This window comes from Ranitomeya imitator, chromosome 4, assembly GCF_032444005.1.
Source record: "Ranitomeya imitator isolate aRanImi1 chromosome 4, aRanImi1.pri, whole genome shotgun sequence".
In the NCBI taxonomy this organism is placed as follows: domain Eukaryota; kingdom Metazoa; phylum Chordata; class Amphibia; order Anura; family Dendrobatidae; genus Ranitomeya; species Ranitomeya imitator.
The window spans coordinates 8,475,681-8,487,908 of record NC_091285.1 but is presented as its reverse complement, the minus strand read 5'-3'; the positions used below and the strand labels follow the sequence as shown (position 1 = coordinate 8,487,908).

The window sequence follows — 12,228 nt, the reverse complement described above, 5'->3', positions numbered from 1 at the left end:
TGCGTTACTATAGTGTATGTAGTGTACCCTGATTCCCCATGTATGCTGAGAAATACATTACCAAAGTCGCCGTTTTCGCCTGTCAATCAGGCTGGTCAGGTCGGGTGGGCGTGTTCACAGCGCTCTTTTCTTCCCCAGCTTTACGTTGGTGGCGTAGTGCTGTGCGCATGTCCAAGGTCCGAATTCCCTGCGCCCACGTGAAGACACAGCGCGCGATCTGCGCTGTCATCCCTTTCATCGGTGAGGGCGGCCATCTTCCTGGGGCCGCGCGTGCGCAGATGGAGTACTCTGCTGCACGGGGCTTCAGGAAAATGGCCGCGGGATGCCGCGCGTGCGCAGAAGAGATCGCGGCGGCCATTTTCCCAAAGCCGAGATGCAAACTCGGCTTTGGGAAAATGGCCGCCGCGATCTCTAATGCGCACGCGCGGCATCACGTGGCCATTTTCCTGAAGCCCCGTGCAGCAGAGCACTCCATCTGCGCACGCGCGGCCCCAGGAAGATGGCCGCCCCCACCGATGAAAGGGATGACAGCGCAGATCGCGCGCTGTGTCTTCACGTGGGCGCAGGGAATTCGGACCTTGGACATGCGCACACCACTACGCCACCAACGGAAAGCTGGGGAAGAAAAGAGCGCTGTGAACACGCCCACCCGACCTGACCAGCCTGATTGACAGGCGAAAACGGCGACTTTGGTAATGTATTTCTCCGCATACATGGGGAATCAGGGTACACTACATACACTATAGTAACGCACAGCGCAGGCCCTATTTAACAGTATTTATAGCTCAATCTGAAAAAACGGGGTGACAGGTTCCCTTTAAGTCTCTAACACAAGTCATTGGCTAAGGACAGACCCTTCCCCCCCAATCAGGAGATATTTAAAGAGACAGGACACAGTTTTCAGTTCTGAACCTTTTATATATAAAACAGCAAATCTCTTTCAAGTATTAAAAAATAAGTTAAAAAAAAACCAAAAACACAATTAAACCAAAGTGATAACAGTGTCTGCGCAAATCTCAGGGCGATGAGACCTAGAAGAGGAGGAGCCTGATAGCGCCCGCCCGGACACTGAGGCAGAGGGGCACCAATGAGTGACCGGGTGCCCAGACGGGTCACTATTGTCCCTCGTCCGCCAAAAAACAGAAAGACCTCGGTGAATAGACCCCTGTGGTTGGTCCGGGGTTGTGCAGAGCAGGCGTCATGGCTTCCGAACGTGACCTGCAGCAGAACGGCCATCGATGGGCGAGCCAGGATGCCCCCAGGCTGGGTGAGGAGGCTGAAAATGGATTTAACCTTTTCCTACCATCTTGGATGTAATCTCGCTTTAATCCCTGCAGATTAGGAATCGGTGATCTCCCCGATCGCCCCAGAGAGCGGCATTTTCTCTCTGCAATTCCGATGGTAAATGGCGTTTTATGACAGGTCGAAATAACTCAGGAAGCCCCCTACTCTCTGGGGTCACATGCAGATCCTGCCCATACCGACCAATCACAGCGCAGCTTTCATGTCTGAAGCAGAGGTGGAATAATGAAAACTGTGTTGTGATTGGCTGCTCTGGTAAAAGAGAAAGCTGAGCTTTGATTGGTTACTCTGGTAAAACTGAAAGCTGAGCTGTGATTGGTTGCTATGGGCAACTGTTGGACTCTTAGCTTCTCCTCACAGGGCTCCATCGATGGACCTCTCCTTTAACTCCTTGATAAAGTAGCAATTTGTCTTTCATTTCTTCATCTCTATATTTTGAGAGCCGAATTTTGTTAAAAACCCCTTTAAGGTTTAAAGAGCCGGTATGACAAGTAATGGCGCCGGCAGAGGTCCGGTGAGGTACAAATCTGACGTCTTGCGTTACGCGTGCAGAGGTCACTCATGAGTTAACATCAGGCGATGTCGCTCACGGTAACGCTACGTCCACCACACCGCGGGGCTGACGTTCCTGAGTTTTGACTCCTCCACTATATATCCATCTCTAGCATTGTTCGGAAGCTTCACAATGGCGGCAGTGATGACGTGAAGACCACCGGTGCGTGGAACACCGGGACGAGCGTCTGCAGCACAATCAATATCTGCTATGTAACATAAAATATAAAAGTGTCGCGGCCTCAGAAACGTGAAGACATTCAGTCGTATCATACAATGCAGCAGGCTTATGGGTAACAGAAAAAAAAAAACACGGCCGCCCCTTTAAGAACGAGACTGACGAGGTCGCGGTGTGAGACCTTCAGCGCTATTGCTCTAAATTCCAAGTAGTTCAGCCACATTTAGAACAGACCAATGGGAGACATCGATACTGGGACGCACCCAGCAAGGACAATTATTATTGGCTGAAACAGAAGACAAAACAGAGGAGCTGCCTGTGGCGACCAATCAGGAGCCTGCATTCATTAACTCTGAGGGAAAAGGTGGAATCTGATTGGCTGCTATGGACATCTGATCATGACATTTCGAGGAATTACAAAAAAAAAAATTCTTAGAGGGTGGAATAAGAAAAAAGGAGCATTATCCTCAGTGCGGACGTCACTTAACCCATCGTGTCCTGAAAGAGCAAATAAACAGCCGCTAGCTGCGGCACTGTGATGGAAGAGCCTTTAAGAGACGGTGGAGGTCTCGGGGACTGAGTGATGATACTGCGCTGCTCAGCTGTTCCAAGGGGTAGAAGGTGGCAACATCCTCATCATTCACGCCGGATACAATCTGCGACTACGGTGACGGAATGGGGGAGAGCGGCTGCCGGCGCCCGACCCTATGAACGCTGTCAGGTGCCCGCTGATACCCACTGCTCCACGTTTGAGGCGGCGCCTTACGATAAAACGAGCGACTGAGCCACCTAGTGGCCAAATCCCCCAACTGCAAGTGAGCGATCACTTCCCCGCTGTCCGGGGTGAGGGTCCCGCGTGGTCCGCGCCCGGCACCACTGGAAATGGCAGCGTAATGTAAACCTGAATAGAGGCCGCAGCTCTGAACGTTTTCTCAGTGACGGAAAAAAAAAAAAAAATCACGGCCCTTCGGTGGGAAACTGCCTCCATTGTCTGCACACCGTTAAGTGCTATGCGAGGGTTAACGGGACCACGTAACATCTCCCTGGGAAGGACCGCAGCTCTCGGCTGACCACCATGTTTAAGACACACCAACCCCTCGTCATAACGAGGGGCCCAAACATCTCCGGAAGGACCCTCAGGACCAGTTCAGGTTGTAGCCTTTGGATAGCATCACTTCCTCCAAGTCCTTGTCCTCCTCCTTCTCGCGCAGCCTCTGCTCCTCCAGCAGCGCCACCAGTGCATCCCGCTGCTCCACCACGTCCAGCATCTCGTTCAGGATCTGCTTCTCGTCCGTCAGCTCCTGCTCGCTCTTCAGCTGGTCTGTGGGGTGAAATACAAAAGCAGAGCGCTTTACTGCAACGTGGTAAATGTAACAGGAAGAGGCGTGGCTGGTCCATTGTAAGCCCCACCCCCAAACCAATCACTGATTAAATCCCAAGATTCAGCTCCGGACTAAGAACAGCCCAGACGGAATGGAGGTCCGGAGACTGAGGAGGTCGGGAGCTCGGACATCATACCCAGAATCCTCTCTGCCTGGGGTCGTCTCTGACAAGTTACGGATCTGTCACTCACCCTCCACCGCCATCCTCTCCCGTAGCTCCTGCTGTAGCCGACTCTGCCGATCCTCGAGCTCCAGCTCCCGGGCGCTGAGAAGACAGAAGGGGGAAGAAAAATCAAAATCTACCGTAGGCCCAGACTTCGCTCCACCTGATTGGCTTAGATACACGACAGGCTGAGATACGCCGTGACATCCACTGGTATCTAATGACTCACAATATCATCAGCTCGGACTCGTATCGGACCAGCGCATTCTTCTCCTGCACCAGCCGGAACCATTCCTGCATCAGTTTGGGGTCGTCCTTCTTGCCCATTCCTGCAACAGATGCGCAACGGTCAACGTCCCGGATCAGAGAACGAAGGAAAAAAACACAATGGCGCAAACAAAAAGACAAAGCCAAACACGGGGGCGAGCAGACAGGAGGGGGCACTACTGAAGGGATCCGAACAGGGGAACAAAGGGTCCAGCTCAAGGGGGAACCACATATCGGCCTCCGGGCCCTGCAGGATAACCGCCACTGAATAGAAGAGGCGCAATCACCACATCGACTCGCGCCTCACACACCGGAAGCCGCGTTATTACCGGGGGATCGATTCTTCACGGGAACGGGAAAAGGAAATATCACAAGCTCCACATTAACCCCCTCACTGGGCCCCGACATCTCGGGATGTTTAAGAACCGCCCAGTAAAGTCTACAGGGAGTGGCGCTCCACGTAGTCGTAGTCAGAGAATATTGGATGCAATTATTTTTTTTCTTACTCAAAATTCAGAACAAAATGAAAACAGAAAAAAATGATAAACGAGGAAACCGACAACTACTAAGAAGCAGAGTGAGACCCCCGAGTGGTGGACACAGAGGGACCCCACAGATAGCGTCCCATGTACAAGGCCGGGGATGAGAAGCCGTCATGCAGAGATCGTGCACACGGCAGCCGGGGGCGGACGACAGGCGATGGCAGGGGAGGATCGGGGGGCACAGGGGTCTCACACGGATAACCTGGAGACACAGCCGGGTGCTACGTTACCTTCGTGGACACAGCAGGGGCAGAAGGAGATGGGTCTGCGGCGCGGAGTCCCCACAATGGGATCAACTTGAGAGAATGACATATGGGGGCAAATAGTGGAGGCAGAAAACAGAGCGGCGGGGGAGGGGACATGGGGGAGGGGACGGACAAAACAGGGAAAGAAAGCAGAAAGTACAAAGAGTGAGAGCAGGAAACCGCAAGAAGAAAATGTAGGAAAATAGACCCCCAAAAAGGGCACGGAAGCACAGGACACCTGCTGATTCCCCCCTGCAGAGTCAACCCCATCCCCCATAATTAATTAACAATCTTCTGAAGATGAGTCCTAGATCCCCACTGAAATGTAACAGCCCCATGGGCAGTGGTCGGCCATTACGCCTGCTCAGCAGCAACACCTGTAGGCTGCGTAGGGTACAACACCGGGCTCAACAAGCGCTGAATGAGACCAGAGTGAATTGTGGGGAAAAAAAAAAGATTTAGTGGCAAAAGATTCGAATGTGCGGCCGCTCCGCCAGTTCTAGAATCCCGTGAGTGAAGCACCAAAGGGATCAGTCACCGGTGAGACGATCCAACCAAATCCAACGTATGGGGCAGAATTACTACCAAAATAATATACCCAGCACCCTCCCCTGTACACCATCCAGACCCCTCCTACACTACCCCCTCCTACTAAGTCTCCTCCTCCTCTCCCCCCTCCAGACGTCTCCTCCTCCTCCTCTCCCCCTACAGACGTCTCCTCCTCCTCCTCCCCCTACAGACGTCTCCTCCTCCTCTCCCCCCTCCAGACGTCTCCTCCTCCTCCTCTCCCCCCTCCAGACGTCTCCTCCTCCTCTCCCCCCCCAGACGTCTCCTCCTCCTCTCCCCCCTCCAGACGTCTCCTCCTCCCTCCAGACGTCTCCTCCTCCTTCTCTCCCCCCTCCAGACGTCTCCTCCTCCTCCTCTCCCCCCTCCAGACGTCTCCTCCTCCTCCTCCTCCTCTCCCCCCTCCAGACGTCTCCTCCTCCTCCTCCTCTCCCCCTCCAGACGTCTCCTCCTCCTCCTCTCCAGACGTCTCCTCCTCCTCCTCTCCAGATGTCTCCTCCTCCGTTCCCCTCTCCAGACGACTCCTCCTCCTCCGTTCCCCCTCCAGACGACTCCTCCTCCTCCGTTCCCCCCTCCACACCCCTCCTCCATTCCCCCTCCACACTCCTCCTCCATTCCCCCTCCACACCCCTCCTCCACACTCCTCCTCCATTCCCCCTCCACACTCCTCCTCCATTCCCCCCTCCAGACGACTCCTCCTCCATTCCCCCTCCAGACGACTCCTCCTCCATTCCCCCTCCAGACGACTCCTCCCCCTTCTCCATTCCCCCTCCACACCCCTCCTCCATTCCCCCTCCACACCCCTCCTCCATTCCCCCTCCACACCCCTCCTCCATTCCCCCTCCACACCCCTCCTCCATTCCCCCTCCACACCCCTCCTCCATTCCCCCTCCAGACACCTCCTCCATTCCCCCTCCAGACACCTCCTCCATTCCCCCTCCAGACACCTCCTCCATTCCCCCTCCAGACACCTCCTCCATCCCCCCTCCAGACACCTCCTCCATTCCCCCCTCCAGACGACTCCTCCTCCTCCGTTCCCCCCTCCATTCCCCCTCCTCCGTTCCCCCCTCCATTCCCCCTCCTCCGTTCCCCCCTCCACACCCCTCCTCCGTTCCCCCTCCACACCCCTCCTCCGTTCCCCCTCCACACCCCTCCTCCATTCCCCCTCCACACCCCTCCTCCATTCCCCCTCCAGACGACGACTCCTCCTCCGTTCCCCCCTCCATTCCCCCTCCTCCGTTCCCCCTTCGATTCCCCCTCCACACCCCTCCTCCATTCCCCCTCCACACCCCTCCTCCATTCCCCCTCCACACCCCTCCTCCATTCCCCCTCCACACCCCTCCTCCATTCCCCCTCCACACCCCTCCTCCATTCTCCCTCCAGACGACTTCTCCTCCTCCGTTCCCCCCTCCAGACGACTCCTCCCCCTCCTCCAGACTCCTCCGTTCCCCCCTCCAGACGACTCCTCCTCCTCTGTTCCCCCTCCAGACGACTCCTCCTCCTCCGTTCCCCCTCCAGACGAGTCCTCCTCCTCCTCTTCCGTTCCCCCCTCCAGACGAGTCCTCCTCCTCCTCTTCCGTTCCCCCCTCCAGACGAGTCCTCCTCCTCCTCTTCCGTTCCCCCCTCCAGACGAGTCCTCCTCCTCCTCTTCCGTTCCCCCCTCCAGACGAGTCCTCCTCCGTTCCCCCCTCCAGACGAGTCCTCCTCCGTTCCCCCCTCCAGACGAGTCCTCCTCCGTTCCCCGTCCCCCCTCCATTACCACCTCTTTTCCAGACCCCTCAATGCCCCTGCTTTTCCGTCTCCCCTTTTCCACACCTCTCTGTACCCCTTCTTATATCCTTCAAATAGTGCCGTCCCCCTCCCGCCAGACTCCCACCAGATGGATAGACAGTAGCACACAAGCTTAGATACACGGCTCAGCAGACAGTATCACACAGGATAGGATTAGATACACGGCTCAGCAGACAGTATCACACAGGAGGGGATTAGATACACGGCTCAGCAGTCAGTATCACACAGGAGAGGATTAGATACACGGCTCAGCAGACAGTATCACACAGGAGAGGATTAGATACACAGCTCAGCAGACAGTATCACACAGGAGAGGATTAGATACACGGCTCAGCAGACAGTATCACACAGGAGAGGATTAGATACACGGCTCAGCAGACAGTATCACACGAGAGGATTAGATACACGGCTCAGCAGACAGTATCACACGAGAGGATTAGATACACGGCTCAGCAGACAGTATCACACAGGAGAGGATTAGATACACGGCTCAGCAGACAGTATCACACAGGAGAGGATTAGATACACGGCTCAGCAGACAGTATCACACAGGAGAGGATTAGATACACGGCTCAGCAGACAGTATCACACAGGAGAGGATTAGATACACGGCTCAGCAGACAGTATTACACAGGAGAGGATTAGATACACGGCTCAGCAGTCAGTATCACACAGGAGAGGATTAGATACACGGCTCAGCAGTCAGTATCACACAGGAGAGGATTAGCTACACGGCTCAGCAGACAGTATCACACAGGATAGGATTAGATACACAGCTCAGCAGTCAGTATCACACAGGAGAGGATTGGATACATAGCTCAGCAGTCAGTATCACACAGGAGAGGATTAGATACACGGCTCAGCAGTCAGTATCACACAGGAGAGGATTAGATACACGGCTCAGCAGACAGTATCACACAGGGGAGGATTAGATACATGGCTCAGCAGACAGTATCACACAGGAGAGGATTAGATACACGGCTCAGCAGTCAGTATCACAGGAGAGGATTAGATACACGGCTCAGCAGACAGTATCACACAGGAGAGGATTAGATACACGGCTCAGCAGACAGTATCACACAGGATAGGATTAGATACACGGCTCAGCAGTCAGTATCACACAGGAGAGGATTAGATACACGGCTCAGCAGTCAGTATCACACAGGAGAGGATTAGATACACGGCTCACATGAGGACATTACTTATTGAGTGATATTATTACAGTTTCTTCTTGTTGTTTCGGGATTTAGGAGCCAGGATGGAGCCTTCGGGGTCAGGGAGGTGTAATAGGGGGTGTTAGTACTGGGGGGTGATTTGGGCATACATACCACCCAGGTGCACATCGATGAGGTCACTGTAATAAGACTCTCCCCAATAGTCTACAACAAGGAATTGTGAAGAGAGTTATTGCACTGACAGAGAACGCCAGAGACAGAAAGGGTTAATAAAGTGACAGAGGGTCAAGGGGTACAAGGGATGGAGGCAGGGGCGAGGGATGGGGAGGTGGTCTAATAAGGTATGGGCAGTGATGGTGGGCTGGGGTAATGGTGAAGTAGGGCTGGAGCTTGGGAAGGGAGAGGTTCAAGGACTAAGTTAAAGGAGCAGTGAGATATGGGGCCCCTGGGAGAGGAGGGAGAGATGAGGAGACAGAAGAGATGGAGAGAAGGAGAACAGAGGACATTATGCAACAAATTGTGCAGACAATACAGATGGAAACGCTGCGGGCGCCGGCTGTACAACTACTGCCATCATCTCCAGACTGTATGACACAGCAGTGATGAGTAAGAGACCAATATCTGTGTGTGAACAGAATTTATACTTCTGCTGATCAATTATGTATCTGTATCAGGAAGTTGGTTTCTCCTGAAACAAAGCTCCAAACCCTCTGCACAGGCATAGTCTGTCTGCAGCCACCACTAGGAGAATACAGGGAGCTCCCCCTGGTGGCGGGAGCAGACAGGATCTTATGTATCTGTATACAGGGAGCTCCCCCTAGTGGTGACTGCAGACAGGATCTTATGTATCTGTATACAGGGAGCTCCCCCTAGTGGTGACTGCAGACAGGATCTTATCATGTATCTCTGTATACAGGGAGCTCCCCCTAGTGGTGGCTGCAGACAGGATCTTATCATGTATCTCTGTATACAGGGAGCTCCCCCTAGTGGTGGCTGCAGACAGGATCTTATCATGTATCTCTGTATACAGGGAGCTCCCCCTAGTGGTGGCTGCAGACAGGATCATATCATATATCTCTGTATACAGGGAGCTCCCAACAGTGGTGATTGCAGACAGGATCTTATCATGTATCTCTGTATACAGGGAGCTCCCCCTAGTGGTGGCTGCAGACAGGATCTTATCATGTATCTCTGTATACAGGGAGCTCCCCCTAGTGGTGGCTGCAGACAGGATCTTATCATGTATCTCTGTATACAGGGAGCTCCCCCTAGTGGTGGCTGCAGACAGGATCATATCATATATCTCTGTATACAGGGAGCTCCCAACAGTGGTGATTGCAGACAGGATCTTATCATGTATCTCTGTATACAGGGAACTCCACCTAGTGGTGGCTGCAGACAGGATCTTATCATGTATCTCTGTATACAGGGAGCTCCCCCTAGTGGTGGCTGCAGACAGGATCTTATCATGTATCTCTGTATACAGGGAGCTCCCCCTAGTGGTGACTGCAGACAGGATCTTATCATGTATCTCTGTATACAGGGAGCTCCCCCTAGTGGTGGCTGCAGACAGGTTATCATGTATCTCTGTATACAGGGAACTCCACCTAGTGGTGACTGCAGACAGGATCTTATCATGTATCTCTGTATACAGGGAGCTCCCCCTAGTGGTGGCTGCAGACAGGATCTTATTATGTATCTCTGTATACAGGGAACTCCCCCTAGTGGTGGCTGCAGACAGGATCTTATCATGTATCTCTGTATACAGGGAACTCCCCCTAGTGGTGGCTGCAGACAGGATCTTATTATGTATCTCTGTATACAGGGAGCTCCCCCTAGTGGTGGCTGCAGACAGGATCTTATCATGTATCTCTGTATACAGGGAGCTCCCCCTAGTGGTGGCTGCAGACAGGATCTTATCATGTATCTCTGTATACAGGGAGCTCCCCCTAGTGGTGGCTGCAGGCAGGATCTTATCATGTATCTCTGTATACAGGGAGCTCCCCCTAGTGGACAGAATTTTATATCTCTTTAGGACTGCTGAAAATGAAGAGGGTTTGGAGCTCTGAACTGGGAACACTCGGTAGTAAATGTCTTCATAAACCTGGCGATGTGGATTATAATGGATTAGTCGGGTTACACAGATATAAAGAGCAATTTAAAAAGAAATAAAAACAAAAAAAAAAACAGGATGAGGAGTCGTCACTCGTCCAACATATTCGAGATGACTGACGCAAATGATTATTTAGAAGTGTGACAATTTGCAGGACAATATCCTAGCGTGTGCCCCGTGTTTAGTTGTTACACGTCTGTATCAGTCTGGTCGTGCTACATCGTTGTACCCAATGCCAACAGACCCCAACATGGGAGGGTTCCTCAAGATAAATGGTATATGAGATCTCAGGATGATGGGAGTTGTTCCTCACATGATCAGTTTAGACAAGGACTACAAAGCTGTTGCCATCATAGGAATATACTGGGTTACATAATGTGCCAATAAAGAAGTGGTGGGGAGGCGCCGCCCTGCTGGAGAACAGATGTAAAGCACTAATGAGGAGCGGCAGCACCACCTGGAGGCAGCCCTGTGTCCTGCAGTGTGAGTTGATATGTAAAGTACCACAAGTCTCAGGGACATCACTCTAAATACAGGAGGTACACAGATTTTTCAGGCTCGGTGTTCGCACATGGGATTCTCAGAATTGAGGAGAGTGAGAACAGATTAATATTGTAAAACAGGAAGGTCCCGGACGGCAGGAGGAGCAGAGATGGATTGTGATTGATAGAAAAGACCCAAACTGATTGATGCAATGATGCAATTTTTTTGTCCAAGACCTTGTCTAGGAAGGACGACCCAAGACTGCAGAGAAGTGACGGTGGTCCGTATACACGCCATGTGTGACTGCGGCGCGGGTATGCAGCTCTGCTGCACAGTGATAGGGGATGTACACAGGACGGTGCGATGTCCGACACCCCAGAGGCTGCGACGTAATGAAGGCAACACAGAGAATTACCGGCTTCTCCCCGCAGCGCCTTCTCCACCGCCACCCCTCGCTCCTCCAGCTGCCGCTGCTTCTCTTCCACTTGTTCCAGCTGCCGCTGAATGATCTGCAAAGGGATGTGATTATTAAGGGTGGTCCCGTGTAGACTGGGGGGGAGATATGACGACCGCGTCAGACGGGGGGAAAGAGATACGGCGTCTGTCAGACTGAGGGGGGTGATATGGCGACCATGTCAGCCTCGGGGGGGGGGGTCGAGAGGGGGGGCGGTTGGGGGGGAGATATGGCGGTTGTGTCAGACTGGGGGGATATGGCGGTTGTGCCAGACTGGGGGGATATGGCGGTTGTGCCAGACTGGGGGGATATGGCGGTTGTGCCAGACTGGGGGGATATGGCGGTTGTGTCAGACTGGGGGGATATGGCGGTTGTGTCAGACTGGGGGGATATGGCGGTTGTGCCAGACTGGGGGGATATGGCGGTTGTGCCAGACTGGGGGGATATGGCGGTTGTGCCAGACTGGGGGATATGGTGAACATGTCAGACTGTGGGGATATGGCGAACATGTCAGACTGGGGGGATATGGCGAACATGTCAGACTGGGGGGATATGGCGGTTGTGTCAGACTGGGGGGATATGGCGGTTGTGTCAGACTGGGGGGATATGGCGGTTGTGCCAGACTGGGGGATATGGCGGTTGTGTCAGACGGGGGGATATGGCGGTTGTGTCAGACGGGGGGATATGGCGGTTGTGCCAGACGGGGGGATATGGCGGTTGTGCCAGACTGGGGGATATGGCGGTTGTGCCAGACTGGGGGATATGGCGGTTGTGTCAGACTGGGGGGATATGGCGGTTGTGTCAGACTGGGGGGATATGGCGGTTGTGTCAGACTGGGGGGATATGGCGGTTGTGTCAGACTGGGGGGATATGGCGGTTGTGCCAGACTGGGGGGATATGGCGGTTGTGCCAGACTGGGGGGATATGGCGGTTGTGCCAGACTGGGGGGATATGGCGGTTGTGTCAGACTGGGGGGATATGGCGGTTGTGCCAGACTGGGGGGATATGGCGGTTGTG

At 53.7% G+C, this 12,228-nt stretch overlaps 1 protein-coding gene across 4 annotated transcripts in view; it reads right to left on the bottom strand.

Moving 5' to 3' along the window:
• Positions 1-1,949: 1,949 nt before the first annotated feature.
• The window catches only part of MICAL3 (microtubule associated monooxygenase, calponin and LIM domain containing 3), an 84,108-nt gene continuing 73,829 nt past the window's right edge, over positions 1,950-12,228 (bottom strand). For 3 of the 4 annotated variants that reach the window (XM_069762907.1, XM_069762903.1, XM_069762904.1), the window contains 5 exons: positions 11,173-11,266; positions 8,315-8,365; positions 3,807-3,906; positions 3,606-3,679; positions 1,950-3,353 (listed from right to left, as the gene is read on the bottom strand). In XM_069762907.1, coding sequence (XP_069619008.1) covers positions 3,169-3,353; positions 3,606-3,679; positions 3,807-3,906; positions 8,315-8,365; positions 11,173-11,266 — 504 coding nt within the window. In that variant the 3' untranslated portion in view covers positions 1,950-3,168. The remainder of the gene's footprint in view (positions 3,354-3,605; positions 3,680-3,806; positions 3,907-8,314; positions 8,366-11,172; positions 11,267-12,228) is intronic. The other variant, XM_069762905.1, reaches the window with a different exon arrangement.